The sequence below is a fragment of the Pocillopora verrucosa genome, chromosome 4, assembly GCF_036669915.1.
Source record: "Pocillopora verrucosa isolate sample1 chromosome 4, ASM3666991v2, whole genome shotgun sequence".
Taxonomy (NCBI): Eukaryota; Metazoa; Cnidaria; class Anthozoa; order Scleractinia; family Pocilloporidae; genus Pocillopora; species Pocillopora verrucosa.
In genome coordinates this window covers 13,837,369-13,864,199 of record NC_089315.1, presented here as the reverse complement: position 1 = coordinate 13,864,199, position 26,831 = coordinate 13,837,369, and the positions used below count along the sequence as shown (strand labels likewise).

The 26,831-nt window shown below is 38.4% G+C and overlaps 2 protein-coding genes and 2 long non-coding RNA genes across 23 annotated transcripts; 2 read left to right on the top strand and 2 right to left on the bottom strand.

The window, feature by feature from the left end:
• Window positions 1-177: 177 nt before the first annotated feature.
• Window positions 178-3,658, bottom strand: LOC131772907 (allograft inflammatory factor 1). The gene is made up of 7 exons (XM_059088870.2): window positions 3,550-3,658; window positions 3,423-3,484; window positions 2,997-3,072; window positions 2,777-2,818; window positions 1,297-1,395; window positions 1,111-1,174; window positions 178-737 (listed from the first exon to the last, which is right to left on the bottom strand). Exons 1-7 carry the CDS (start codon window positions 3,569-3,571, stop codon window positions 653-655), a joined length of 450 nt encoding a protein of 149 aa, XP_058944853.1. The 5' UTR covers window positions 3,572-3,658; the 3' UTR covers window positions 178-652.
• On the top strand, window positions 3,142-10,706 carry LOC131772910 (uncharacterized). Of its 19 annotated transcripts, none has more exons than XR_010717376.1 (6): window positions 3,143-3,384; window positions 4,020-4,090; window positions 4,536-9,067; window positions 9,571-9,632; window positions 10,163-10,220; window positions 10,418-10,706. It is a non-coding gene; the product is annotated as an uncharacterized lncRNA (long non-coding RNA). The 19 variants fall into 19 exon arrangements; XR_010717372.1 differs by having other exon boundaries at window positions 3,370-3,384; window positions 4,221-9,067; XR_010717375.1 differs by lacking the exon at window positions 3,143-3,384 and adding an exon at window positions 3,771-3,936.
• A 204-nt stretch (window positions 10,707-10,910) lies between these two features.
• On the bottom strand, window positions 10,911-19,725 carry LOC131772929 (uncharacterized). Of its 2 annotated transcripts, none has more exons than XR_010717382.1 (5): window positions 19,518-19,725; window positions 14,190-14,406; window positions 11,898-12,000; window positions 11,329-11,440; window positions 10,911-11,220 (listed from the first exon to the last, which is right to left on the bottom strand). It is a non-coding gene; the product is annotated as an uncharacterized lncRNA (long non-coding RNA). The 2 variants fall into 2 exon arrangements; XR_010717383.1 differs by having other exon boundaries at window positions 11,329-11,437.
• Window positions 19,726-22,239: 2,514 nt separating this feature from the next.
• LOC131772927 (uncharacterized) lies at window positions 22,240-24,977 on the top strand. Its single transcript, XM_059088898.2, has 5 exons — window positions 22,240-22,396; window positions 23,743-23,973; window positions 24,065-24,253; window positions 24,345-24,437; window positions 24,973-24,977. The coding sequence occupies exons 1-5, from the start codon at window positions 22,240-22,242 to the stop codon at window positions 24,975-24,977; spliced, it is 675 nt and encodes a 224-aa protein (XP_058944881.2).
• The last annotated feature ends 1,854 nt before the right edge of the window (window positions 24,978-26,831 follow it).

The following is a 26,831-nucleotide window of genomic DNA, read 5'->3' as shown; positions in this document are numbered from 1 at the left end:
CGCATGCGCAAAGGAAACCAGTAAAACTTCCTAAATTGGAAATCAGTCGAGAGGTCAGTCCGCCTCCGCCTCCACTCATTTTATTGAACTTATTGTGAAACAATGCTTTTGTTTTTCATTTCCTTTTTTTTAAGAACGATTTCTTGTGAGATGTGCATATAAAATACGTCAACGGAGTAAAAATATACTGTTTATTGCAAATCACGTTGAAGTGACGCATCGATTTTCTGAGTTTTTTCACGCTATTAATTACAAATTATCACCCCTTTCTGTCAGAAAAAGACTGATATTCTAATGATAAAGTCTCATGCAATTTGTTTATGAATGCTGACACCGAGTTTCAATTTTCATTCATTAACTGGCACTCGTTCTCTGCATTTTAAACGGGCTATAAATTTTGACCTCCTTTTAAACGCAAACTCGGTACGAACGTTTTATTGACACGTCCCTAAATACCTACGCCGTTTGAGTAATTCGTTATAAATTGATTCTTGAAATCGTGAAAGTTCTTTACTGTTGTAAAAATATGATTTAAAGCAGTTATATTTGAATAAACGTAGACTGCCATATTCCTTCTGACAGTCACGCAGCCTTTTCACCCTTTTTTTGCGTGACGGCCGAACGAAAGGCTGATCACTGAATAGAAGCCTGCCTAAGGTAAGCTGGAAAGATCTCTCTTTGGGGCGACGCCTTTCGGTTTTGCTTTCTCCTTCTTCTTTTCTTCAAACATCAAGATCCTATAAGGGTAGTGGAGAAAGGACAGAGCATAAACAAGGTTTCTTTATTTCAACATTTTCAAACGGTATAGGGAAGCACCCTGCCCCACCCACCCTCCCAACCCTTTCATTTAATTAGTTTTTCTTATGCATTTTTTTTAAGGGATTGGAAAGAGGGTAATCTCGTACCCAGATCCTACCTTGTAACTGAAATGCAAGTACAACTGCATGGCCGTTGGAGGCTTGGGTAAGAGAATAGAAAGAGGGGGTGTTCTCCGTCACCCTCAAAAACAAGGTGATCATTACTCCTAAAATACCCTGCGTGAGACATTTTGTTGTTTTTGGTTTTTGTTTGTTTTTTTTTTTTGTCAAAGCGCATGTACCGAATACTTACAATTTCAGAACACTTGATTTCTTTCCGAGCATCATTGTCAGAAATTCGGTATACGAAATTGTTCCTGCAAGAGTAATAAAAACATTCATTGTCACGAAAAGCAAGTTTATAGAGTGCAGCGACGGTAATCAGTTTTTAACTCGTCTTTTAGGCATCGTAACACACTTAACTTTTTAGAATACCAACCTGAGTTCGTTGTATCGACTTCAGCGATCATTTTCTTCAGCTCCAAGTGGGTCTTCGCTTGTCCAAGTTTTTCCATCATGCGTTTGAGCTCCATGATGTCTAACAAAAAATAATGATAAAATAGAGAGATTTAACCTCGATATCTTTGTGACACTTTAAAGTGGAACGTTATTTTACCAGGTGCTGCTTAGAGACTTTCCATTTGGAGTGTTGGGATACCTCGTTACAACCTCACATCAAAATGTATACTCTCCAGACTGTTCTCTTTAAATTGCCTAAGGCGCTGACAATTAAGGAGAATTTGTTTGAACAGTTAAGAGCTTCTATAGTTTGTGATCATTTCCTTTACTTTCGTGACACTGATGTGTGATTCCGTGATCATGTTAAAAGAGACTATAACTGCTAGCCACTTTAGGCGTCAACGGGCTAATAGGCTCCAAGTCAAGGACTTTACGAGTGGATGGTTGTGCTCCAAGTGTACTGAAGGCAATTGTCATCGTTGTTCAGTCACCGTTTTTCAAATTATCTTTAGATAGTCTCTCGAACGAGGATGTGTTTTCCAAAACGTCCGCATAAGGGCTAAGCTCGACCCAATTCTCGAGTGAAAGCAGTACAGCTTGGCGGACAGCGTAGAGATAAGGGGGGTAGTTTTCTAAAGAAACTGTGGTGCTGCGTCGGTGAAAGGGTACAACAGGGTAATTTAGTCGTTCAAGCTATATGCATATACGTGCACACTACTGAGACAGAGAAAAAAATGAATCCAACTGCATGACAATTTTTGTGTTGTTTTTTTCTTTTGGTCGCTCCTAGAAAAGAAGAGAAGCATAGTCGTAACTGGGGATCGGAAATACTGTTGCTTCTCTCCCAATTCTCACTCTCGGTCAAACATTAGCAGCAGATCAGATGCACGTAATCTTGTCACACATTGGTTGTTTTGCGTGACAACATTTCAGACGATGGTCCGCTGAGTCAAATGGAAGATATCTCGGCTACCTTTTTAAAATTTTGCGGAACTCTTGAAAGCAAGAAAATCAATTAATCGCATGTCACCATCGATATGGTCAAATAGTTATTTTCATTTTAAAAAGCCTTAACGCTGAAAGCTTTCGGGTGGTTTTGTTTTGACAATTGATGACAATTGGTCGGATGATCTTTGGTCTGTCTTTTTGTGTAGCAATTGTTTTTTTTAATCAGTAGTTCCCTTACACCAGACACCTCGAAAAAATAGTAGACATATTAATTTCACTTTTTTAAAATGTCAATCAATCATGGGTTTAACCGAGATTCCAAACAGAGCCATGCACATAAAATTATATTAATTGAAAAATTGCATTATGGCAAAGTTCTGAAAATTCCAAATATGTTAACAGATCTTTGTTTGCTTTCACTTGAATACTTTTATTTGCTAAGCGTAATAAGATCAATATTTCAGCCCTCGTTTTATCGCATATAGATATAGATATCACGCATGAAAACTCACCGATATCTCCCGAATTATCTTCGTCAAATTCCATGAACTGCTCTGTTGACCGAGAAAAAAATATGAGTCAAAAGGTCTCTTGAGATCTCAAGAAACATAAATCGATCGTAAGAATATCACTTTTGGGATTTGAATTATTCGTGATTCTCACGTGAAATAAATTGCTGGCAATTGTTCAAAAGCCAAACAAACATAATTAGTATTCCTCGACGCAACTTACTTTTGTAGCCTTCCAGCCGATCGTTGAGATCAGGGTAGTCATCTTCGTCATCGTAATCGCCGCTGTCTACGAAGGACTAGGATAAATACAGTATTCTTTATTTAGAGTTATTTAGCAATGCAAGCCAAACGTATGTTCAAGGCCTTTTGAAGTCGACTGCGTCGATGAATAAAGGAATGATTAAAATGCAACTTTAACGCCAGCTGGCTGAAATTATGCAAAGGGTTTCAATTTCGGAAGCGTCAACTTCGTAGCCCTTCAGCTTTGATTAGCTTGAGAAGTATTTGATGTTAAAGTAAGCTATTCATCTCACATACAGATCGCAAACACAGATCAGGATAGTGGTAAACCAGAGAAACCGGAAGCGAATTCATCAGTGAATTGTCTTGTAAGTTTACTAACGTATCACTCAGCTTTTAAACCCACCTTGTTGATTTCATCTAGATTTCTTTCTTGGTCGGTTCGAAGTTGTCCATAGCGCTTGCCACCTGAAAGAACATATGATCAGCACTGATATTTTTTAGATAGCCACCGATCAAAAACTTAGGTTCACCTTGATAATCGATAGAAGTCATCTTGAATAGAATCAGCTCTTCCCGTTCCTTGACTGGCGTGGACAAGCCTTTGATTCTGTATTTAAAAGGTCACAAATTCGACACGGCCCACCAAATTTCTTTCGTTTGATTGGTTCATGCTGATAATTATGCAAAAAAAGGCGACCCGCCTTGTGCCTTCGGCGAAACCGGAAGCCCTTTTGATCCCACGTAAATCACGGTATTCGATTCCACATCTGGCTTTTATAGCTTTCGATGACTTCAACCTTTGATATTGAAATGCAGTGTACGAATATTGGGCTAAATTTAACAGAGAACAAAATCAACGCGAACGAGGGAGCTTTTATTAGATCGTCTTTTGTACTCCCGAACGGAAGTGAAAGCTGGTGACTAAGAAAACAGTGAGATTTGATTGCATGTTTTGTTTTCAAGATAGTTCAAAACGTTTCTCGTCTCCTTTAATATATAGGCAGATTTCCAACACACTGAGAGGTTAATGTCTGGAAGACTTAACACATTCTCCTAGATATATGCTTAGTGGTAAGAAGCAAAGATATTATTGATGATTTTCATATATTCACAGTCATTTACAAACGGAAATGTTAAATTTCTTGAACGTCAGTTTCAACTGGTTTGATACTTCCTTGTTTACTTTCTTTCGTTTCCGAAGACGCGGACGTGGGACTGAGTAAGTGTTTGTGTCTACACAGCAAGGACTGAATCACTGCCTTTTATGGTAAAAATTCAACTTTAAGGTTGGATAGAAGACGACTTCTTCCTGATTATGTACGCATTAATTTTCAAGTGTATGCGATCACGAAGAAATTATCAAATCGTGGGAAACGTAAAAAACTTAACTATGGGAATTTTTGGAGTGTGGCGCATGAATCCTTTTAAGGGTAACGGAAGACCACAATCGAATGAATTTATTCATTTATCTATCTATTTTTATTCACTTACATAAATTTTTCCTTCATTTAACCAGCTACGTAGGTGAGGCCAGTGAAACACTCAGTCAAATATGGACGTGAAGTTGAACTAAAATAAGGCTCAGGTAGAGGTAAATTAACTGCCATACCGAATCAGCGAAATTTTAAGAACCAAACGGAAGGGACAGGACGGGCTTACCCTGCAGCCATCAACCTTACCAGCGGTTAACACGAGGCCGAGAATATACGGGCTGACTGATACCCACCCCTTCTCCATACTGTTGTATAAGGAGGGATAGATGGAGCCCTCATATCCTTTATTAAGGAGGGGGTTTTCATCAAGCTTAATTTAAAACGATTCAACTATGGGGGGATAAAAGGTTTGCGAAGGCGCTTTTTGTTAATGAAATCGAGGTGGCGCGGTAGGTGGACTGTTAAGAGAGAGCGAGATTCGATTTATTAGGATTCTCAAATGTACTAATGAAAATTCAACTCCGATCCTAAGGCAGCCAGGGGCACAGAGGCATAAAATTGACAAAAAGTGAACAAAATGTGGCTATTTTTATCCAAGTCTTTATCGTACGCCTTCTTAAGAGCAATCCCAGAGAAATCACCAGACACTGTCTGAACGGGTGAAAACTTAGATCGCAAAAAACTATCAAATAACGCCAGGGTTGCCTATGGGTTACGTGACGTGAGCGTGACACAACCGTGACATATAATTCGTGATGGACGGAAGACTTGGCACCATGGGAACTAATTTCAATATGGCGGCTGATAATTCAGTTCGAACGCCGTGCGACTGGCACCACCAAACCTTTCGAGGAAAAAACACTCTCAAAGTCATCATTTGCCTTCAAAAATGTTCCATTTTGCTTAGCAAGAACTGAAAGCGATGGTAGCGATAAAGAAGCTAAAATGGATACCACTTAATCTTTCTTAGGTAAGGATTATCTTTTTCCAAATAAGTTCACTAATTAAATTCAATAATGAAGACTTCATACAGTTTTCATTAAGCGTAAATGAGGGAAATGGATGTACTGTGGTTGTGATTTAAGCATGCATGTTGAGGTGGAGTATGGAAGTGAGCTTGTTTGGACTGTTACTTGTTTCTTAGGATGTTGCTGGTAGTTGAACGTAAGGCAGCGTCCTACCCGTAGTGTGATTCTCTAGTCATAATTTCGCAGAAACTATTCTGTACTTAAAGGGCATTTCCGAAACCATCTTATAATTTTGTGTTATTTAAATGAACCCAAGGATTTGAAAGGTTGGAAAATGATGAAAATAGGAAAAAAACACATTTAACTTGTATTGCAAGGGGGAAGGATAATTTTGATTGTCAGGAATCCATCCACTTACTGAAAAATGTATTCTATGAGTAACTCTGACATTACAAAAAGGTGTTAGTAGTTTTCATAATAAATAGCAATTACTTTAAAATTTCCTTTGATGTCAAAATCCCTCTAGCTTTTCTTTGGAAGTTTGAGATTTGAGTATTTTCAAACATGTGGTATTTAATGTCAGTTTCTGTTCAAGATGTTTGGATTTCAAGTAATACCTGGAGCAGAAAATTAGCCACAGTTCCTATGTGAAGAAAACAAACATTTACCAGGGCTTGACTTATTTCACGATAGACCATCAAAGGAATTTTACATGTCACAAGAATCCATTCACTTTAAGACTTGCTCTTATTTTTATTTTAAAACCAATTTTGCTTGTAACTATCCTTTTTAAGGAGCTCAGCATCTAGGAGTATACAGTTTTGTCTTTAAAAGCCTTGAAATTTTTCTGTCTGAAACAACTACAGTTCCCCCCTTTTCATTTTACTCTTGAAGGGAGCAGGTAAATTCAGATTTTTGTCAGTACAGAGCAAACTAATGTCAAGTGTAAGCCCATTTCCCTCCAAATTCAGAAAGTGGATGATATTTTGAACATGTTTCTGCTTTTCTGGATCAATCTCAGAAGATGAATGGCAGTAACATCAAAAAGGAAGTGGGGAAAAGAAAGAGAGGGAGAAAAAAACTTGTCTTTCAGCCCTTTTGCTCCCCTTCCATCAGGACTTCAAACAAATGAAAATATTATCATCAGGGCTCATCTGACAGACACTCTTACTTACAGTCTCCAAGCTTGACTTTTTTCACCAGTGGTTGTCAGAAATAAAACGTTGGTCACCAGAAGAAAAATAACACCTTTTGTAATGTAACATGACATACCAAGCTACTGACCATGCCTCCTGTCTTTAGAGTAAGCAGTACGGCTGGCATTTGTTCATTAGAGATTCATGTGACATCTCAGAGCTTAACACTCAGGAAACTGAAGATAAAGAGGCAAAGTTTTATAGATTTGAAGAACAAAAGTTAACATAAATTAAGTTTCCTCAAAATGTTAATCTTATTCTTATTCAGACCATAAAAACTAAAAGAGAAGAACTTAATCACCTCACTAATGATAGCTGAACACAGGTCACCAAAATTGTTCTGCAAATGAATTTACTAGAATTTTCCATTCTTATTTTGGGAACCCAAACTATTGCTAGCTAGGAATGATTATATTTATCTCACAGACTCAATTACTGACAAACTTCCAGAATTTTCCATTGTCAACTCTGGAACCAAAACTGTTGCCGCTGGAAGGGCTGGGAATGACTTTATTTCTCACACAAACTCATTTAATGACAAACTAAATTGTTGACTGATTAGGGCACTGATGGATTAACTATCCATGAAATTGAAGGGCTGTATTTTTTTAATTACAGGTTACCTAAACAGGCTGTTTTAAGTGGATTATACACTGACTGGCTTCCTTCCTAACACCTCACTGACCTAACCTATCCATTTAATAGAATGGCTTCAGTGTCTAAACCTGCAGATGCTTTGAAAACTATGTAAGGAAATCTTAATTGACAGAAAGCTAGATTGCATGATTATTGCATGCAGTAACCATGTTATTGACTGGTTGGCGCTGGCCTACCTGCCAGCTTGACTGATGCATTGATTGATTGACTTATTGATTGAGTGAGTGAGTGAGTGACTGACTGATTGATGTACTGAATGGTGAAATGATTAAATGACTGACCCACCAACTGACATACAAGTTTACTGACTGATTGAGTGGTTGCATAACAGACTGATTGTCAAGCTGACTTATTGATTGAGTGACTGCATGACTGACTGACTGACTGACTTGCTGACATGCAGTCTGGCTGACTGGCTGGCTGACTGCCTTACTTACTGACCTAAAGTGCACTGATATACTCCCTGACTGACTGACCAACTGGTTGGCTAGCTTACTGATTAATTGGCTGCCTGACTGACTTTACAGAATTAATGACCTGTAACTGACAGACTATGCTGCTATGCATTGGACGCCAGAAGGGAAACGCAAGCGGGGTCGCCCAAGATCACATGGCGACGGACAGTTGAGAAGGAAATAAAGGAGATGGGGAAGACCTGGGAGGGCATCAAGTTCATGGCAAGGGATCGCCAGACGTGGAGGGAACACGTTGCTGCCCTACATGCCTGTTAGGCGTAAAGGGCATAATAATGATGATGATGATGAACTGACAGACTGTCTGACTGATTGGCTGGCTGGCTGAACTGCTGACTGACTGTGGCTACATGTAAATGATGGGCTGGTTGGTCTGCTGGCTCACCGATTGACCTAATGATGAAATGACTGACTGGGTGACTAGCCAAATGTTTTCTCATTGTTTCACAAGCTAACTGAGCAATGGAATAACTGATTGGCTGGCTGGTAGTTTACTGTTTGGCTCACCAACTGACTGGCTGATTTGCTGGCTCAAAATAGCCCAATTGACATAATCAAAGTGTTTCATTGACAAGCCGACTTCCTTGATAATTGAATGACTGAGTGATTGGCTAAATGCTGACTGATTAAATGGCTGACTGGCAACTGACTGCCTGACAGGCTGACTGAGTGTTTTAGGCTGATGAACAATGCAATTTCACAAAGCTGCAAGGAAGTGAAAAAATGATGGGTCGTGAATTTTTTTCAGCTTTGGCCGAATCAAAATCTGTGATATGGTAAGAGGCATGCATTGTTCACAGATGTAGTTGATTTGCACTGCATAGAGAAACATAATAAAGCCGCTACAAAATTCAAGGTTTTTTACATACGTTATTTCTCGAAAACGAAGCGCAAACCAGCGAAAAAAAAAACCACAACAGTGTATATCGAGTAAAACTAAGTCCACATGCCAAAATTCAACTACTTCTGAACACTTTCAAAAATGGCCGAAAAATCAAGGGGTCGTTCTTGCTCTGAGCCTTTCAATTGATAGTGTGTCGTCACTTCTCTAATGTCTCTAATGTTAGTTTTTTTGGAGGATTTTGAAAAGATTTGGAAATGCTTTATTAGATTTTGTATGTTATGGGTCATTTTTAGGTTGTTACATTTGTGTTAGCTCTTCATTCTAGTGTTTCATTTTTTCTTTCCCTTTCTTCCTATAAATGTTGTGACAAGATAGATATTTACCCTATTTCCTTCTTCAACTTATGTAAAATTTTGAGTGAAGCGTTGGAGAAGTAAATGGGCCCAGCTTGGTTGCTACAGGTCAGGAAATGATCAGGTAAGAAAAACTGTCCTCAAAGGCAGAGAATGTCTCTGAGTCAGGAAAAATTCATATATTTGACAAAAGTCAGGGAGAGGTGAAAACTAGACTTGATATGAACTCTTTCATCTTGTCTTACCCTTTTCATGAGGAAAGATTCTTGATTTTTTGTGATGTTGATGTTGTACAGTTCTATGGTTCCTGACTTGTGAAGCATATCGCTTCCCCTTATAATGCAATCTGAAGCTGGTTTGTGCCATGAAGTCATACATTTTTCCTTCTGATTTCACTTTTTTAAGACATGAAATGTATTGGTTGGTTGAGAACTTTTCAATGAATTTAAAGGAACACCTTCTGTGTGCTTTCCAAGAAATTCAGTCCTTTACCCATGTTACGTTAAGGAACTATCAATTCAAGTAGTACAATACATGACTTACTAATGGCGTACATTAAAAGTGAAATTATACGTTCAGTTGCTTGGGGAAATACATGTTCAATTCCTGCTGTCTTTTTCACTTCAGATACTGCATGGATTACACGTTGAGAAAGAAGGTCCAGGAAGAAAGGAATACAACACGTCATGGTTAGTGTAACTGGGTTTTTTTATTGTTGAACCCCCATGTGTTAAAATCTGTATATTTTTTGTTCAAGTTGTTATCGTCAAAAAATTTTCACCGGTGAATGTTCTCGCTGTCGCTGGGCAATCAGTGGTTCCTAACTAGAACCAGAAATGCCAAACTCTTCAGAAGGGACCTAAATCAGCCTGGACGAAAACGCTGAGGAAGATGTCAATTAAAAAATTAATTTGTATTCTCAGTTTGAATTTTGCGAATGACTGGATGTGCCTACTGTCTCTTACGGTGTCACACCTCAACTCTAGCATAACATATGTGAGCAGTGGTTTAGTTCTAAAAGGAGACTTAAAAAATTTTCTGTCGATCTCAGACCGCGTTGTTATTTTGCTGAAGACGGCTAAGATATGTACAAAGTTTTAAAACGAACGTGCGGAGCTTTTTTTTGTGCTCGTTAGATCTTTTGTTTTGCCATGTCCTCGTTGCCGTGGTGGTTTACTTAAGGGTCCTTATTATCTCTCGATTTCTTTCCCTCTTCCAGGTGTTGCAAGGATTACAAGTTTATAAGGTCAAGGGAGAGAAAAACACTCTTCATTTTGGTGAGTATAATTGATGTGATATGGTTGAACCTTTAGACCTGAGACCAAGGTAATTCTAAGTAAGGGTCAATAATCGAAAATTTTGCGTATTTTTTCAGTGTTATTCGGTACTTACTTAATTTTAACGAGAACCAAAGGTGTTAAGTTGTTGAAACTGTTATTTATTTACGTATTTCTCGATTACTTATTTGTTTCAGATACTTAAAAACTACAAGCTTAAAAAGAAGGTCAAGGTGGACTGAGTAATGTCTATGTATCGTCAAAAGTCAGGAAGTTTAACTCGTTTCCAATTTTTCTTTGTCAGGGAACACTTCTAAAAATTGTAATTATTAGTTTGAGGAAGTAGCCATATTTTTAGTTCAGACCGCTACTAGGGTTTGTTAAGATTGACAGAGTAAGCCTTTTGAAAGTCGTATTTGCTGTACTTTGCATACGAACTGATAGTTTAATCTTTATTAGATACTTAATAAAGACACTTAAGTTTTGTGTGATGATTTTATTCTCCAGAAGACGATGCTGATATTGACCATCTTAAGGTTGATACTTCTTCCTTGAAGGTCTCTCTATCTTACTATATAGGTGTAACAAAAATCACCATCTCAAGCAAGACCAAGGAAAAATGTTATCTTTGGAATGAACGAAAAATTGGGGGGTCGATCCGCCACCGTCCCCCCACCACACCCACCTCTTAAAGACAGTTGTTTTGTAATTTGAGACAAGTTCATAATTATGGCAACCTACATCTTTTAATACTCATGCGTGTTGTAAGACGCATGCTTATTAGGATATATCATACCACAATGTTAAACTAGTCTCAAATTACAAACCAACTGTCTGTAAGAGGTGGGTGTGGTGGGGGACGGTGGCGGATCGACCCCCCAATTTTTCGTTCATTCCAAAGATAGGACCACGTTCACGGGGGATTTTAGACACCCGATTTCGACTTCTTTTCAAGGTCGAAGTTTTTCTTTGGCTTCTTTCGTGAAGGGGGTAGAGATACCTGCGATGTCAATAGAAATAACACAATTACCAACTTAAATAACATGACCAGCGAGGGCTTCATATGAGACTTGCTAATTTTTCACTCTATCACACCAGTTATACTCACCAGATTTGCAAGTATCGTGGACTCTCTCTCCACCACCAATTTCTTCTTTCCTTCCATGGTTGATATATTTACTTGGTGTCTTGCTTGAGATGGTCTGTCCCTCTGACATCTACTGATAGAGAAAGAACAAGTTACGAGCTATGATATGAATGCGTACAGCAGACAATGAAACTGTACCCCAAAGATGGGATCATTTAAACTTTGTCGTTAAGTATAACACGACTGCTAATTGCGGATGCTCAGATGACGGACGCACACGGTAAAATCCCCACTTTTTTAAGGTGGTAATTTTTCTTGAGATGGCCATTGGTAATTAGCGGTTTCTGGCATTGATGAATGTCTCATCGTCTCTGGTCATAACTGAAACTGAAACTATTTGTCACTGACGCTAGAGTAAAGTTTTTGAGGCGATTGCTCGTTTTTGACGTTGAGTCATTTGACTTTTTACTGCATTTTTACTATAGATTGATTCAATCTTAACCCCATTCTTTGCTCCTTAACCCAACGCCCAAACCTTACGCCATATGTTCAAAATAAACAATTCTGAAAACATGGAGGGCAAAACTTACATTTTCTCTACATCCTTAACCCTCTTAAGAGAAAGCCAACTCTATGGGTCCAACGGAAAAAAAAACTTGGAGATCTATTGATCACGGATGAGGAAACTCTACACTGTTAAGAAAACGAAAAGAAAAAAAACATGAAAACATTCCTCTTAAGATACGAGTATATTTTTTACTGTCTGTTTGCATGAGATTGATTCAATCTTAAACCAATTCTTTGCTCCTTAATTCAAAGCCCAAACCTCACTCCCTATTTTCAAAGTAAACAATCCTCGATTTGATTTTCTACCGCATGTTTGCAATTGATTGATTCGATTTCAAGCTCAACTCATTAAAGCGTGAAACAGCAGCAGCACTTGAGGTACTATAAACACTAGGCAACGAAAGCTGCTTTTCCCAGAATAAGATTTTTGGTTGAAGGAAACTTCTCTATGGGTCGGCTATTAATCACCCATCTCTTATACACCATTCAATATCCATTGAGCGCAGCAAAACAGTCCAGTTCCCGAAACAGATTTCACCCGCTTCTCTTTTTTTTTGGTGGACCAGGACTAAGCGTCCCAGATCAAGACTGAGGAAGAGAATCTGTGGGTGAGGCCAACTCCACTGCGGGTCAGCTGTTAGTTACCCATCTCTTGTACACAGTTCAAGATCCGATCAGCACAGCGAGACAATCCAGTTTCCGAAAAAGTTTCCACACTCTTCTCTTTATCTTTTGGTGGATCAGGTCTAAGCATCCCAGATCAAGACTGTGGAAGAGACTTTATGGGTGAAGCTGAATCCATTGCAGGTCAGTCATTAGTTACCCATCTCTTATACACAGTTCAAGATCCGATCAGCACAGCAGGACAGTCCAGTTTCCCAAATAGTTTTCACACTCTTCTCTGTGTTTTTCGGTGGACCAAGTCTGATAGCATCCCAGATCAAGACTGTGGAAGAGACTTAATGGATGAAGCCAATTCAATTGCTAGTCAGCCATTAGTCATCCACCTCTTGTACACAGTTCAAGATCCGATCAGCACAATAAGACAGTCCAGTTACGAAACAGTTTTCACACTCTTCTCTTTATTTTTTGGTGGACCAGGTCGAAGCATCTCTGATCAACACTGAGGAAGAGACTTTATGAGTGAAGCTGAATCCATTGCAGGTCAGCCATAAGTTACCCATCTCTTATACACAGATCAAGATCCGATCGGCACAGCAAGACAGTCCAGTTTCCCAAATAGTTTTCACACTCTTCTCTGTGTTTTTCGGTGGACCAAGTCTGATAGCATCCCAGATCAAGACTGTGGAAGAGACTTTATGGATGAAGCCGACTCCATTGCTAGTCAGCCATTAGTCATCCACCTCTTGTACACAGTTCAAGATCTGATCAGCACAACAAGACGGTCCAGTTTCTGAAACAGTTTTCACACTCTTCTCTTTGCATTTTGGTGGGCCAAGTCTTAGCATCGCAGATTAAGACTTAAAAAGAGACTTCATGGGTGAAGCCAAGATAGCTATTTGTCACCCATCTCTTGTGCACAGTTCAAGCTCAGTTCAGCGCAGCATGACAGTCAAATTTCCCACTCAGTTCTCACACCCATCTCTTGTACACCATTCAATATCCGTTGAGCGCAGCAAAACAGTCCAGTTCCCAAAACAGATTTCTTCTCTGTGTTTTTTGGTGACCAAGTCTTAAGACCCCATACTGAGGAAGAGAATTTATGGGTGAAACCAAGACAGCTATTAGTCACCCATCTCTTGAGCACAATTCAAAATCCGTTCAGCGTAGTTTCCTCTCTGTTTTTTGGTGACCTAAGTATTAGGATCCCAGATCAAGACTGGGTAAGAGACTTAATGGGTAAAGCTGACTCCAGTGCAGGTCAGTGAGAAGTCACCCACCTCTAATACACAGTTCAAGATCCATTCAGCAAAGCAAGACGGCCTAGTATCAAAAACAGCTGTAACTTTCTTTACTTTTATTTTTTTATTTTTTTTTAATGTCGACCAGGTCTTTGAATCCCAGATCAAAACTTACACCAGTGAGACAAGAATTGAGTATTTAAATAGGTAATGAAATTATTTCAAGTGCAACTTTGACTTAATAAGCAATTTGGTTTGAGTTAGCAAGGGTTTGAATTATCAGGATTCAACTGTGTATGTAACTTCACAGGAGACATGGTGATAAACGTGTATCCATAGGGAGGTACAACATGCCACAAGATTCTGTTAGAGCTTATAGCAAACTTCATGAGCAGTTTCTTTTGGATTTTAAAGCAGTTACTAGTGCCAGTTGGCAAAATGTCATAATTTTACCTTTTCATTTTGTCTTTGCCTTTTAACCCTATGGTTTGCCACTTGTTATCCAGCTTCATACACCAACCACTCTTGTCCAAGTCTACATTGTAGATTCTCCACTTTCCATGAAGACTTGTCCACAGGCATTTATCAAGGCTTGCTACGTGTACACTGTATCAAGGCTTATCCATAGGTTGGAACCAAGGCTTGTTCACAACAGATCTCCACTGACAATCTATCAATTAAATAAAAAGTGGCAAATGAGTAAAGTACATTGCATCATGTGAATAATGCCAAAACCCAAGAACTGACTAAATTCATTTATCATTATGGAAAGACCTTGATATGATGCACACTGTGATTAGTTGTTGCTCATGATCTACACTGTATCCAAGTTCAGAAGCATTTTGCATATCATTCCCAAATTGTGATCATTAGTTTGCCAAACATGACACACAGTTCGCAAAATAATTTCAAGATTTTTTCAGATTTAGCCTGTAAAGATGAGGGAAAAAATTAGCTGGGAGCTGTTTGTGAACAGGAAAAAGGGAGTGAGTTCAAAGCAACTTGAAAGTCAATAGGCATGATTATTTAAAGGAGAGTTAGTTTTTCTTTACTTTGCTTTTCTATTAATGAAGGAGACAACTAGATATCATTTTAATTTGGTTTTAGCAACTGAGTTCACAATATCAATTGGCCACAGTGAAAAGAGGTTAAAGCTGTTGTTTTGATAGTTAGCCTTTCATCAGAGCTCTGATGAAGGGCTGATGCTTGAAACTCTTTATGAAGGCCAATTTATGTGATCATAAACTCTGTTGAGAAACTCAAATTATATTTTAATAGTTCTTTAGAAACTTACCCCCTTCAGTTTATACATTTCATTGTGCCATTAGATATCTCTATTTAATCATAGCCATTACAATTTCCTCAAATGTGATCGGTGCATCAGCTGCTTCATTTTCTGTACAGTTGTAATTGGACAGTTGGCTGTAATCAGACACCTGTAATCAGACAGTTGAAGCAGCCAATCATACTAAGTCCACTCAGCTGAATCCACCAATCACAGAATTTATCACAATAACCATAGCAACAACCACTTATACAAAGAAAAACAAGGCAATTTCCAAAATGAAGGAATATTCAACTCAATACATTGTCTCCACTGGAGATATTTGTCCTAGGTGTATTTGTTTTTTTGGAAATTGAAATGGTTATGATTAATTGGTAACAGAATTTCTTGTGGTCCAATTCTGTCAGTAATCATACTCGTGATAAACAAATTGGACTCCCACTTTGCAGTCGTCCGATTTTGTTAATCACTTGTTTGATTATAGACCGAATTGGACTCCACTCGGTCCTATTACTATTATTAATCAAAGACCACAGAAGTCAACAAAACATGGTAAGATTCAATAGAAAAGAGGAATTTTTGGCAAGTTTATATTTTTCCTCTAAATCAAAGAAGACAGCTGTATTTCATTTTGCCATGTATCTGTATATTTATAGACTACAAAAGGCACAGTAATGCATCATTTGCCACTTTTTCATTTTGATCAAATATTTGTCCATACAATACTGTTTACTTTCTGAGTTTGAAACATTCCAAACCCTTATAATTACATACTACTAGGTCATAAGAGAAACAAGTTTCAGAGTAGAATAAAAGAATGTTAAGTTAGTCCCAATTTGACTGACTTTCAATCTGAAAAAACTTTGATTATGAAATTTAGAACACATTCATGGGGGATTTGTCTTATCATGTCCCTCCTCTCTGAAGGGATGTGATCTCAAACTTACACTGGGGAATTTTTTGAGCCAGAAGTCAGTATCTTCATGTATTATGCACCATGCACCAGTCAGCAGTCAATCAGCCAGACAGTCAGTCTTCATTCAGGTGGTCAGTCAATCATCTTCAGTCTGTCTGTCAGTCAATTAATCAACCAACCAGCAATAAGCCAATCTGTCAGCTGTTGAATTCATGTGTTGCAATAGCTAGCAGTCAGTCAATAGGTTGAACAGTCAATCAATCAGTCAATAGGTTGAACAGTCAGTGAAACAGTCACTCAGCCTAAACACCTTCCAAATATCAGTCTGTGTCAGTAAATCAATGAGCCCACCAGCTTGCAGTCAGTCGGTCAATGAGTTGGTCACTTATTCAATAGGCAAATCAGCCAAAACATCACCAAATATCAGTCTATTTTAGTCAACCAGCTTGCAGTTAGTCAGTCTGTTAGCCAGTTTGTTGGTGTGTCAGTCAATCAGTCACTAAACCAAAACATCTTCCAGATATTAGCCTGTGTCAGTCAATCAACTTGCAATCAGTAAATCAGTGAGCCTACCAGCTTGCAGTCAGGCTGTCAATCAGTCAGTCAGCATGTTGGTCTGAAAGTCAATCACTTGACTCAGTCAAAACATATACCAAATGTCAGTCTGTGTCAGTCAACCAGCTTGCAGTCAGTCAGTTGGCCAACCCTTCATCTAAAACAATCCAGGCTCAGTCTGTTATCCAGCTCACCTGCCTCTGGCTAATCAGCTTACCATCCATCAATCAGCTAGCTCTCAATCAATTATTCAATCTGTGGGCCTAAAAGTAGTCAGCATGTCTATCAGCCAGCCAGTCACCCAGCAGTCATTCAAAGAGTAAGCCAACCCACTGGCTCAGAATCAGTAAGTCAGTCAGCCAGACAGCCTGCTCAATGGTTCTGCCGGCCAACAGTCAGTAGAACAGCCAGCCAGTAAGTAGTAAGCCAGTCATTCATTTAGCCAAGCTATACCCAGTCCATCACTCAGTCAGTCAATTAGCCCACAAGTTAGTAATCAGTTAAGTTGTAATTTTCCTCAAAACAGAATTTTCTTATATAATTTCAAGCATTAAAGTTCGCCATAAGTAAACTGAGCTTCTTTGGAAACATTTGCAAAATGACAGAACATGCATGTACTCAGCTGGGTTTCATAAGCAAATAGAGTTGACACCACCAAGCAACTAACAACACATACAATTTAAGAAGTCTGGAAAAATAGGCTCCTGTCTTTTTTTTGGGTAATGAGTAGATTCTTGATTAAATTTTTGATTCTATGAAGAATATGTAGTTGCTGATTGCTAGTAAAAGAAATTAACTTTGGTTTGCTTCTTAAAGATCTCACCAGTATGTTTTCTCAGTTGTTAAATGATAGGTTCTGGTAAATAAAATTGATTACAGAGTGTGCATTGTATTATCTACAGAACAGAGAAGCAGATCACATGTACTATAAGTAGTGTCTACCAATATTTCCGTTCTCTCAGTGACTACCATGCTCTGAAAGATTTCCTCTTCCATGATTGGTTGCTGGACAGATGCAAGACATAAACAACTCTATTTGTTCTATTTGTTGTAAAACTGTTCCCACAAAAACATGGGGATTCATGCAAATTTGCAATGGACACTTATCAAGAAGATTGTGTAGACAAGAAACTGTAAGAAAACCATTCACAGCACTTGAAGACATTTATTAAACTTTCATCAACTTTCCAATAATTTTATTCTATTTTGTTGTAAAGTGGTTTGGCTGTCACTGAAATATAAGTGAAGTATTGACATGCTTTGACACACCTTCAATCAACTGTCAACTGGCTATTGGCCAATAGTCAACTAATACTTTGTGAAGTAGCCATGAAATAGTGGTGAAGTGTCAGTGACAAATCCATGTAGTATCAACATTTTTCAGTGGAAAAATTAAATAACTTTTGACTTATATATGTAGAGTGACTGTTGACGCATAACTGAGTGTCTGTCAACCAACTATCAATGAATTTAACATTGGTCTCCTATCTGACAATTACCTTAACTAATAGTTTTATTTCTAATTAAAATCTTCCATTTGCTGACATGTGATTACTTGCTGCAGGAATTTCCCAATAAAGTCCTCTCAAAAGAAATATGGTTACTGGTAACCAAAATTTGAGTGAGTATTTTCTTGAAACTCAAAATCTTTTTTTTTTTGCTGGAAATCATTTTTATCAAAACTAATTTGGCTGAAAGAACTCTAAAAGGTTTCAAGGTGTTTGCTTGAAAGTTCCCAAAAAGACACAGAAAGATCCAGAATTATGGTAACCATCCAACATTCTATGATACCGAACACTTTCAAAAGTCAGTCTACAGAAACAATACCAGATAATAATTATATTGTGTGTATCAAATTTCAGTATGCACATTTTCTCATATTTTGATGCTACAATCCAAACCCTTCTTTGCCTGGCCATTGTATTCCATTTAAACATCACCAGTTGACTTACAGTTGCTTAAAATATTTCCGTGATTGTAATGCCATGATCTTTGTTAACAGAGTCTTCTTCTGCTTATAATTTGAAACAAACTTTTCACAACAGAATACTGGCTGAAGCTTTGTCGGGTGCCAGGTGTTATTGAAAGCACTGGATATGTCAACCACTATATCTGCCCCCAACATCAACCCAACACTACCTATAGTACACATGATCCAAAGAACCTAACTGATATCCCATTTTTTGATTGGTTCTGTCATAATACTGGAAGATGGAATGTACACAAAGAATTTACTACTAATGAACCTATATTCTACAATTTGTTACCTAAGCTGCTTGGGATAATCATCCAGTGGTATGCAAAAATGCAGTTTAACCCTTCAACTCCCAGATCTGATAATCAATTCTCCCCTATGGCTACTACATATTTCCTTTTAAATTAGTTACAAGAATTTGGTGTTTGATCAAGTTGATATGTTTGAGTATTTTCAATACCTGTTTGCTGGATAATGTATGGATATTGCAGGGAGAAGGTCAATCACTTCTGGGAGTTAATGGGTTAAGGTTTATAAACTCAGAAAAAAGCATAGTTAAGAGTAAGTTAATTTTTGCTTAATATAGTTTCATCTTTCAAATAAACTGTTCATTAGGGTGGCATGAGGAAACAGGTTCTTAATCATGATCTATTGGAAGACATCAAACAAATAAATAAACAAATTCCATGTTGCCATGCATCTGTTCAGGAACACATAATTAAAGACATGTCCTGTGATCAGTTACTTACCAGACACATAGCATTATAAAATATATCTATTTATATAGAGTTTATTTATCAAAATTGAACTGTAAACTGCTTGATTGTTCTTGGCTGGACATGTTCTTAAATATTTGGGTATTAAAATGGCCACCTTCTGTCACAGTTCTTACATGTAGATTTTATCTGTTTGAATTTCCCGCAAAATATTTTGAGCTATGCCTATAGAATGTCCGACCAGATCACCGGCTAAGCTCGCAACAAAAAGAAGAGGAATGAAAAATAATTTGAAACAATACGTTGGTCAAGCCGTTTTTCTTTCATTCCTTACCTCAAGCAGTTGATCAAGACATGCAGCTGAGAAATCACATGCGGTCTCCACCTCAGGGTTGTTCGGCCTATGTGACATCTCTCTTCCATCCAAACACCATCAAACAAGAGACACTGTGTACTGATGACAGACAATTTATGTTCATAGCTCCTTTGTGTCCTGTTTCTGGCAACAGGCAGGTCAGTTCATGATACAGCACAGTATTTACGCTGCCATATTTGATACTAGTTTCCAGTCTTTTTCGTTAAACGAAAGTGCGTCACGCCACACACGAGATTGCGTGACAACACACATTGAGCGAGCGGCGCAAAAAACCTACTCAACGAGACTTCCATCCAGCAATAAGATTTTTGATCCTTCTTCATGTAATGATCAGGATACGATGCTTTCGTCCTTGACTATAGTCCAGACACCAATGGAGTCCACATAACTTGGTTGATTTCCTATAGACTGAGATTTACATGTGAAAAAAGCCCGCGAAAAATTCGTACGAAATACACAACCAACCGATCAGAAAAGCGAACGACTGTGGAAAATATATCATTCGTCCAATCAGAGACACGAACGATTGTACTTTAAAGTGGTGGGCAATAAGCGTGCGGTTTTCTGTAAAAACAAAATGGAGGAAGACGCGGCAACATTCGCGTATTCGCTCTCCTTGCGGGGTCGACAAAATTTGGATCGTAAATCGTAGAGACGTAAACCTGCTAAAAACCTCTCTTCAAAGGAAGATAGAGCTCAGGAACGTTGAAGAAATGCCTCCTTTTTTTTTCTTCAGATTTTATAAATTGTACATATCTTTATTCCTCAGGGCCTCTATGGATACCAGCCTCGTTGATGGGTTAACCTGGTTGAAAGTCACTTACTTACTTACTCCTGCTCAACTCAATGAAATGCTCTGCGATTTCGCTCTCAGTGTCAGAGCCAAAGATGGAAATGACTACGAGGGATGATTGCTGGCTTTAAACAATATCTCAAACGCAAAAACTTTTAAGCTAGTATCATCAACGATTCAGCGTTTGAGAAAATAACAAAAACAAAAAGTATATAGTTGTCAACAGACTGCTGAATCATCCGTCATACACGTCTTTTTAATTTTTGTCTTTATCTTTACATCTAGTTTTTGGTCATAAGAGAGACAATCCATAATTTGCGATATGGCGCATGCGTATTTTCGTCCGCAAGAAACTCTGAGGACTTGATAAAAGTGTGCCGGCAGAGGTCTGGGAAGGGCCTGGTAACAATTCAGTTATTCATATTCTTATACATGCAGAGTAATTTAGTGATATCAATTGAGTTGAAAACGTAAATTGGCCACCGTAAAGAGTTTAAAGGCTGACGTTTCGAGCGTTAGCTCTTCGCCAATCGCCAATCTCTCTAACATTGGACTAACGCTCGAAACATCAGCCTTTGAACTCTTTACGGTGGCCAATTTACGTTTTCAACTCAGTTGATATCACTAAATTACCTTGTTATACTCTCCCACCAACGCAGTACCATAGTTTCTTTTGAAACTTACCACCTTCATTTATATTCTTACACAGACTGACTGACACCCTTGGTTAGAGTAAATTTTAAATGTTAAGCTATCACCGCCAACCCAAGGTATATATCAACCCGGGGTTGTTTAAGGAAGCCGTTAAATAACTTTTTTTTTGGCCCATAGAGAAAAATGTAAACTCTTGGCGTGGGTTGAAAGACAAATCCTGAATTTCCCACGGGAACTCACGCCTCGAATCTTCTAATTTCACGGTCCAATTCGCTATTAATTGATCAAGAGCGAGCTGGGTCGACAGAAAAACTCGTCAGCAAGCCAGGCCATGTGGACGAGCATACATACGTAATGAGACTCGAACAGGTCTCCGGGATTTGCCAGAAGCGGCGAAATCAACAGGATTTGATAGTTGATGCCACGACAACTACATGAATAACGAACACCACAGATTGGACTTTGAACCATGCAATGTTTAAGTACTTCTTTGTCAATACACTTCTCTTTTGTTTCATTGAATGCAGTGTTCTACGCGATGAAAAAGCCTAATTTTCATCAACTTGTTTGTACTCAGACTGTTCAAACAAATAAAACGTTGGTATTAAAAACAACTGGAGATCAGTTAAGCTCTGAAATGAGTGGCCTTACTTTACTATATTCAACTTTCGCCGGCGTCAATTAGCAGAGCACGAGAACAATTGAATAGCAAATAAATTATTCACATTCTGACATTCCCAATGGTGAATTTTGTTGATGAAAAGACACACAATAGAAGACAGAGAAAGCTCTGACTGTGCGATTAATTTCAGTTGATGGTGCCTATTCTCTTCGTTTTATGTCTAAAAATGCATCGCGCATATTAAAAGAAACTCAGCCGGAAGGACAGACCTTGAATCTTTATGGGTACAATTAATTTGAGCTGTATCATCATATGATCATTTGCAGTTCGAGCATGCATGTTATTTGCAGGGAAACCGAAATAAATTTGTTCTTAAAAAATTTGCAGTAAGCCTTACAATGGGTACTAATGAATATAGGAAAGAGCTATTCATATGTATTAGACAGTTTTGTTTTCATTTTAATCCTCAGAACAATCCAGCAAGTCCAACCCAGAAACATCACTATTCAGTGCATAGCAACGTTTAGAGAGACCTCTTAGAAGTTTACTCGAAGGAGTATCACTTTTTGATCGTCGTATTTGACCCAGTTGACAGAAGTCAGTTTGTAATCATGAATACCAAACTGTTACTCTTCCTGGTAGTTGCTTCATGTGTGCTTTTCACCGATGCTCGCAGTATATCGCGCCAGAATGCCGACGCAGTCGAGGGCAATTTACGTAAGGGTGTCCGAAATGACGCTAATAGGAGAGAGTACCCGGCTAAAAAGGGTAAGCCACTCATGACATTCAATGTTGACTGAACGATTGGAAACTTAACATGTAATCGTGTCATATTCTTGAATAAGATCAGAGAGACTGGCAATTTCGAATTGAAATTTTTGATGTAAAAGAATGCGTTGAGGGAACTTTTTGCTGTACTCAAATCCATGCAAAAAGTTGAGCCAAGAATATGCTTATGGGTGAATCTTATCAATGGCGCCGATAGAGGAAGCATATGATGAGCGCGCACGATTCTCGTAGAATGTTATATTGAAAAGTTTCTCAAGGTAGTAGCTTATTTGGCATAAGTCAAACGGAGGAGGCGTTGGCTACAAGCCTTCGCAAATTAGCCGTTATAGTAGGGTTTTGCCTGTTCGCTAGAGCATTTCAAAGGGTTCAAGAAGCCTTTTTTTCCTGGTCTTTTTTCAGCAGGGGGAGGGGGGATAAAAAGCAGTGAATTATGGATTACGAACAACGGAGATAAGTTTCTGGAGAAACTTTGTTGCTGCTTCCGTTTAGGGTATTGAAAGATAATTTGCTTTTATTATCTGAGTTGATTATGTAAATTGGCTACCGTAAAGAATTTTTAAAGCTGGCGTTTCTAGTTCTGAAGAAGGACTAACGCTTGAAATGTCAGCTCAAGAAACTCTTTACGGTGGTCAGTTAACATGATCAACTCAGTTAATAAAACCAAATCGTCCATGGATTATGGCACTTTACCCACGAGAATCACCTTTTCGTGTTTAGTTTTTAAAAGAACCTATAAAGGTAAAGACCAAATCTGAGGAAACACTGTATGGTTAAACTTAAGGAGAGGGAAAAAGTTCTTGACGGTGGCAAAAAAACAGGCAACATCGACAGTCCTCCTAATTCCACCCCTTTACTTTGACAGTGTTCTTGTGTAGATGTAGAAATATGACATTCAGGGAAAATCACCGATGCATAAAATGCGAAGGGCTTTGTTTAGCGCGATTAAGCATTTCGCTTAGTTTACATTGTAATATAACTGCTTCTTGATGCCTGCATGACTTCTTGTAAATTGATGAAAACGAGATGAAAAGATTTTCACTTGGTTAAAATTGAAACCAATCACCCCTAAACAATTCTGTTTGACCAATATTCCACAGCGGAAGCTATTCGAGATTCTCTAAAGGAATTGCACCTATTTGTTTGTCTTATATAACTTCTGAAAAAAATCAAATGTATTCCTTCTACGTAAAAAAGCTTATAGTTTAACCTCATGTTTCTTCCACCAATCCCAGCCTTCCTTCTCTTCTTTTGAATGAAGTAAAAGGCAGCATTCAATTGTGGTGAAGATTAAAAGTTAATTTTACCTTTTGCCGTGAATGTTTCAGATGAATCCACTGGAGCCGATACTCAGGATGGCATGGTAATACCTCGCACTATAATTCATAGGATGAGACCCACAAAGAACAAAGTTGAACAGACAGCTCCTAACTTTTCGTTGACAGTTCGTGGTATTTTGGATAAAGCAACAAGCAGCATAAGCTCGGCATCTAACAAGGCGAAGGAAACGGCGAATAAAGCGAAAGCCAAAGTTGAAGAGTTAGGCAAGAAAGCGAAAGGTAAAGATGACGTACATAGTTTTCATGCATTTTTGAGCTCTACTTCCGCTGCTCGTACATTTTGTTACAATCCGTTCTGAATCTTGTTTAGGAGCTATTGAAGAAGGAAAAAAAAAGGTGGGTTCCATCACAGGAAAAAGAAAATTCGTCGACACTTTGTTGACAGCTCGTGGTATTTTGGATAAAGCAAAAAGCAGCTTAAGCTCAGCATCTAACAAGGCGAAGGAAACAGCGAATAAAGCGAAAGCTAAAGTTGAAGAATTAGGCGAGAAGGCGAAAGGTAAAGATGACGAAAATGGTTTTCATGCATTTCTATGATCTACTTTCGCTGCTCATACATTTTGTTACAATCCGTTCTGAATCTTGTTTAGGAGCTATTGAAGAAGGAAAAAAAAAGGTGGGTTCCATCACAGGAAAAAGAGAATTCGAGGCATTCTTGGAAACAAGTATGGGAACGCGGGAAGGTAAAGAGACTTGACCAAAGGTTCTGAGCTTATCCTCGCTTCCAGAGTCCTCGTTTCTTTCGGTCATGAGATTGGAGAAACGAGCGTACCATTACTGAAAACGAGCAGCTCTGGGAACGAAATTGTTCTGAACCTGTGTAAATTTAGCAACCTGCGCATGCGATGTGATAAAGAAGATGGAAACATAAGACGGGGCAATGTTAACGGAAAAGCCCATATTCTGCAACTGAAAAATAGACTAGAAACTGTTATTGGAGGTCTTTTTTTTATTTGTCACATCTTACTCGCCACTAATTGAGACCTAAAGCCGAGGCGCCCTGATACTTTCACACCTGAAAGATGTTCATCGCCTTCGACAACACAATATTACTACTCACTTTTCCTTGTTAGTCGCCTTCTATGCTACGAATTTACCTTCATGATTTGTCCTTTATTCGATTCCTTTTTCATTTTTCCCCCTTGAACAGATTTAATGGGAAACGTTTCAGCGGGGAAGGATTAAAAGTTTGTTTTTCCTTTTGTCTCCTTGTTTCAGATTAAGCCAGTGGAACAGATTCTCAAGACGAAATGCCAGATAGACCGAGAAAGAGGGTTGAGACTAGCAAATAGTTGACACCCTGTGTCTGTTTTTGAAATCTCTAATTATATTTGCACTTAAGCACCGAGTTCCCCATGAGTTATACGACGTGGCCCAGAATATAACTGAAAATCTCACTTTGGTAATTCCTAAATTCAAGTTTATTGTTGTACACATTCATTAACCCTTTCATTCCAAGACATGACCAACCTAGTTTCTCTTCAACATATCATTTTCAAGCAGGACTGTGATGGAAAGAATGCAAATCATCAATCATAAGGTGTAATTTGATTAAGCAACAAATTATCAGTGCTAAAAATTACAATGGTAGAAGGTAAAAACAATCATCTTGATCCTAGAAGTAAACAGGTTAAGAAAGAACAAATGAACCCGACATTCAACCCCAATTGCTATCTTTCCTCCGTATCTATATCTCAATTTTTTTTTACCAATAAATGGTATTAATATATCTCTTTTAACAGCTTGATTGCTTGTATTTATGTGTGCATATGAAACCTCATTTCGTCAATAATATTTTAAGAACACAAGGGGCTTGTGGGTTCAGGTAACTTAACGGGCCTGTAAAGCTGTGCTGTTTTCCTTTAAGATAGAGACTTCAAAAGGTTTGAAAATTCCACAATAAAGGTCTTAGGTAACGAAAGAAAATGGGCTGGTTGAGGTGCCAAAACCCTCCTCTCTAATTTTAAATTTTGATTTAAAAAAAAAAAAATGGCTTTAGGCGCGTCAAGTTACCTGGACTGATTCGAGAAACGGGTCGCAACGCAGTTGATTCACATTCTCATTTGTGTCGATGACTCGAAGTAATCCTAGTTTTTAGATGTAGCCCGTTTGTTAGTATCTGCAGTTATGGAATAGTCTTTGTTCGGATCGGAGCCCCCACGTGAAGATACACTTCGTTACACGCACCAAGAAAATTGTAGCCATTCCCTTGAACCGCAATTGCTTTGCTGTTCAAACAGATTAGATTCACAGTCGTTACACCAAGTTCTATGCAAGAAGAGCATCGCCCTTTGTGGAACACTTGTTCAGTTGAACTCGAACCGCAGAAATAAATACACCTTATTCGACGGTTTAACATACAATACGTGCGGAGGTGAAGCGAAATGTCTGCTTGTCTTTAAAGTCAAACCACTGAATGAGGGATTTATTTCTCTGTTTTTATTTCATTTTCTGGTATTTTGGCTTCTAGTTTTCGAAATACTTCCAACTACTTTATATAGGCCAACACTTTTACATGGGCGTCATATCGATTGAATAAAGTGTGCGTCAAAGACAAAATCAACAGAAGCGAAACCATTATAGCGTTTTTTATGACCAACGGAAAATCGGAGGCGCTTAAAGTTCGTTTCTTCAAAAGTCAAGCTTAAAAGAACGGAGAGAAAGAACCATAGTTTGGGTTGTACCTTTCATAAAGATTTTTCAGTTCCAATTAGCAAACTGGGATTTATCTTATCAAGTCTTAAAAATGGAAGATAGGCATGGTCGATAATCGATAAGGACTGCAAATGAAAAACTTGAAAATGTGGCCTCACCTTTATCAATGGTGACAAGACCGAAAAGGAAAATGAAAGGTTTGAAAAGTCACAGTACACTGGTCCACTTTCTTTTTGGGTCTCTTTAGAAAATTTCTAAAAGAAATTGAAGCCATTGGCTAAATTCGTTTTATCTATCATCAGGTGATGTCTCCACAAAAGTATGCAACGAGTCAGCGCGTGGTGTATTTGATTGCAAGAGACCGGAAAATAAGTTCCAATTCCAAATGGATGTTGTTGTCATCACGTCAGCTGAAACGTGAC

What these genes read in the sequence shown, in the direction of transcription:
- LOC131772907 (XM_059088870.2), bottom strand. Translation starts at nt 3,571, where the DNA reads ATGACTTCTATCGATTATCAAG. An exon ending in TCGGCTGGAAGGCTACAAAA is followed by an intron (nt 2,819 to 2,996) that starts GTAAGTTGCGTC and finishes CTCGGTCAACAG; the next exon opens with AGCAGTTCATGGAATTTGAC. An exon ending in AAATCAAGTGTTCTGAAATT is followed by an intron (nt 738 to 1,110) that starts GTAAGTATTCGG and finishes CTACCCTTATAG; the next exon opens with GATCTTGATGTTTGAAGAAA.
- LOC131772927 (XM_059088898.2), top strand. Translation starts at nt 22,240, where the DNA reads ATGAATACCAAACTGTTACTCTTCCTGGTAGTTGCTTCATGTGTGCTT. An exon ending in AGAGTACCCGGCTAAAAAGG is followed by an intron (nt 22,397 to 23,742) that starts GTAAGCCACTCA and finishes TGAATGTTTCAG; the next exon opens with ATGAATCCACTGGAGCCGAT. An exon ending in GTTAGGCAAGAAAGCGAAAG is followed by an intron (nt 23,974 to 24,064) that starts GTAAAGATGACG and finishes AATCTTGTTTAG; the next exon opens with GAGCTATTGAAGAAGGAAAA.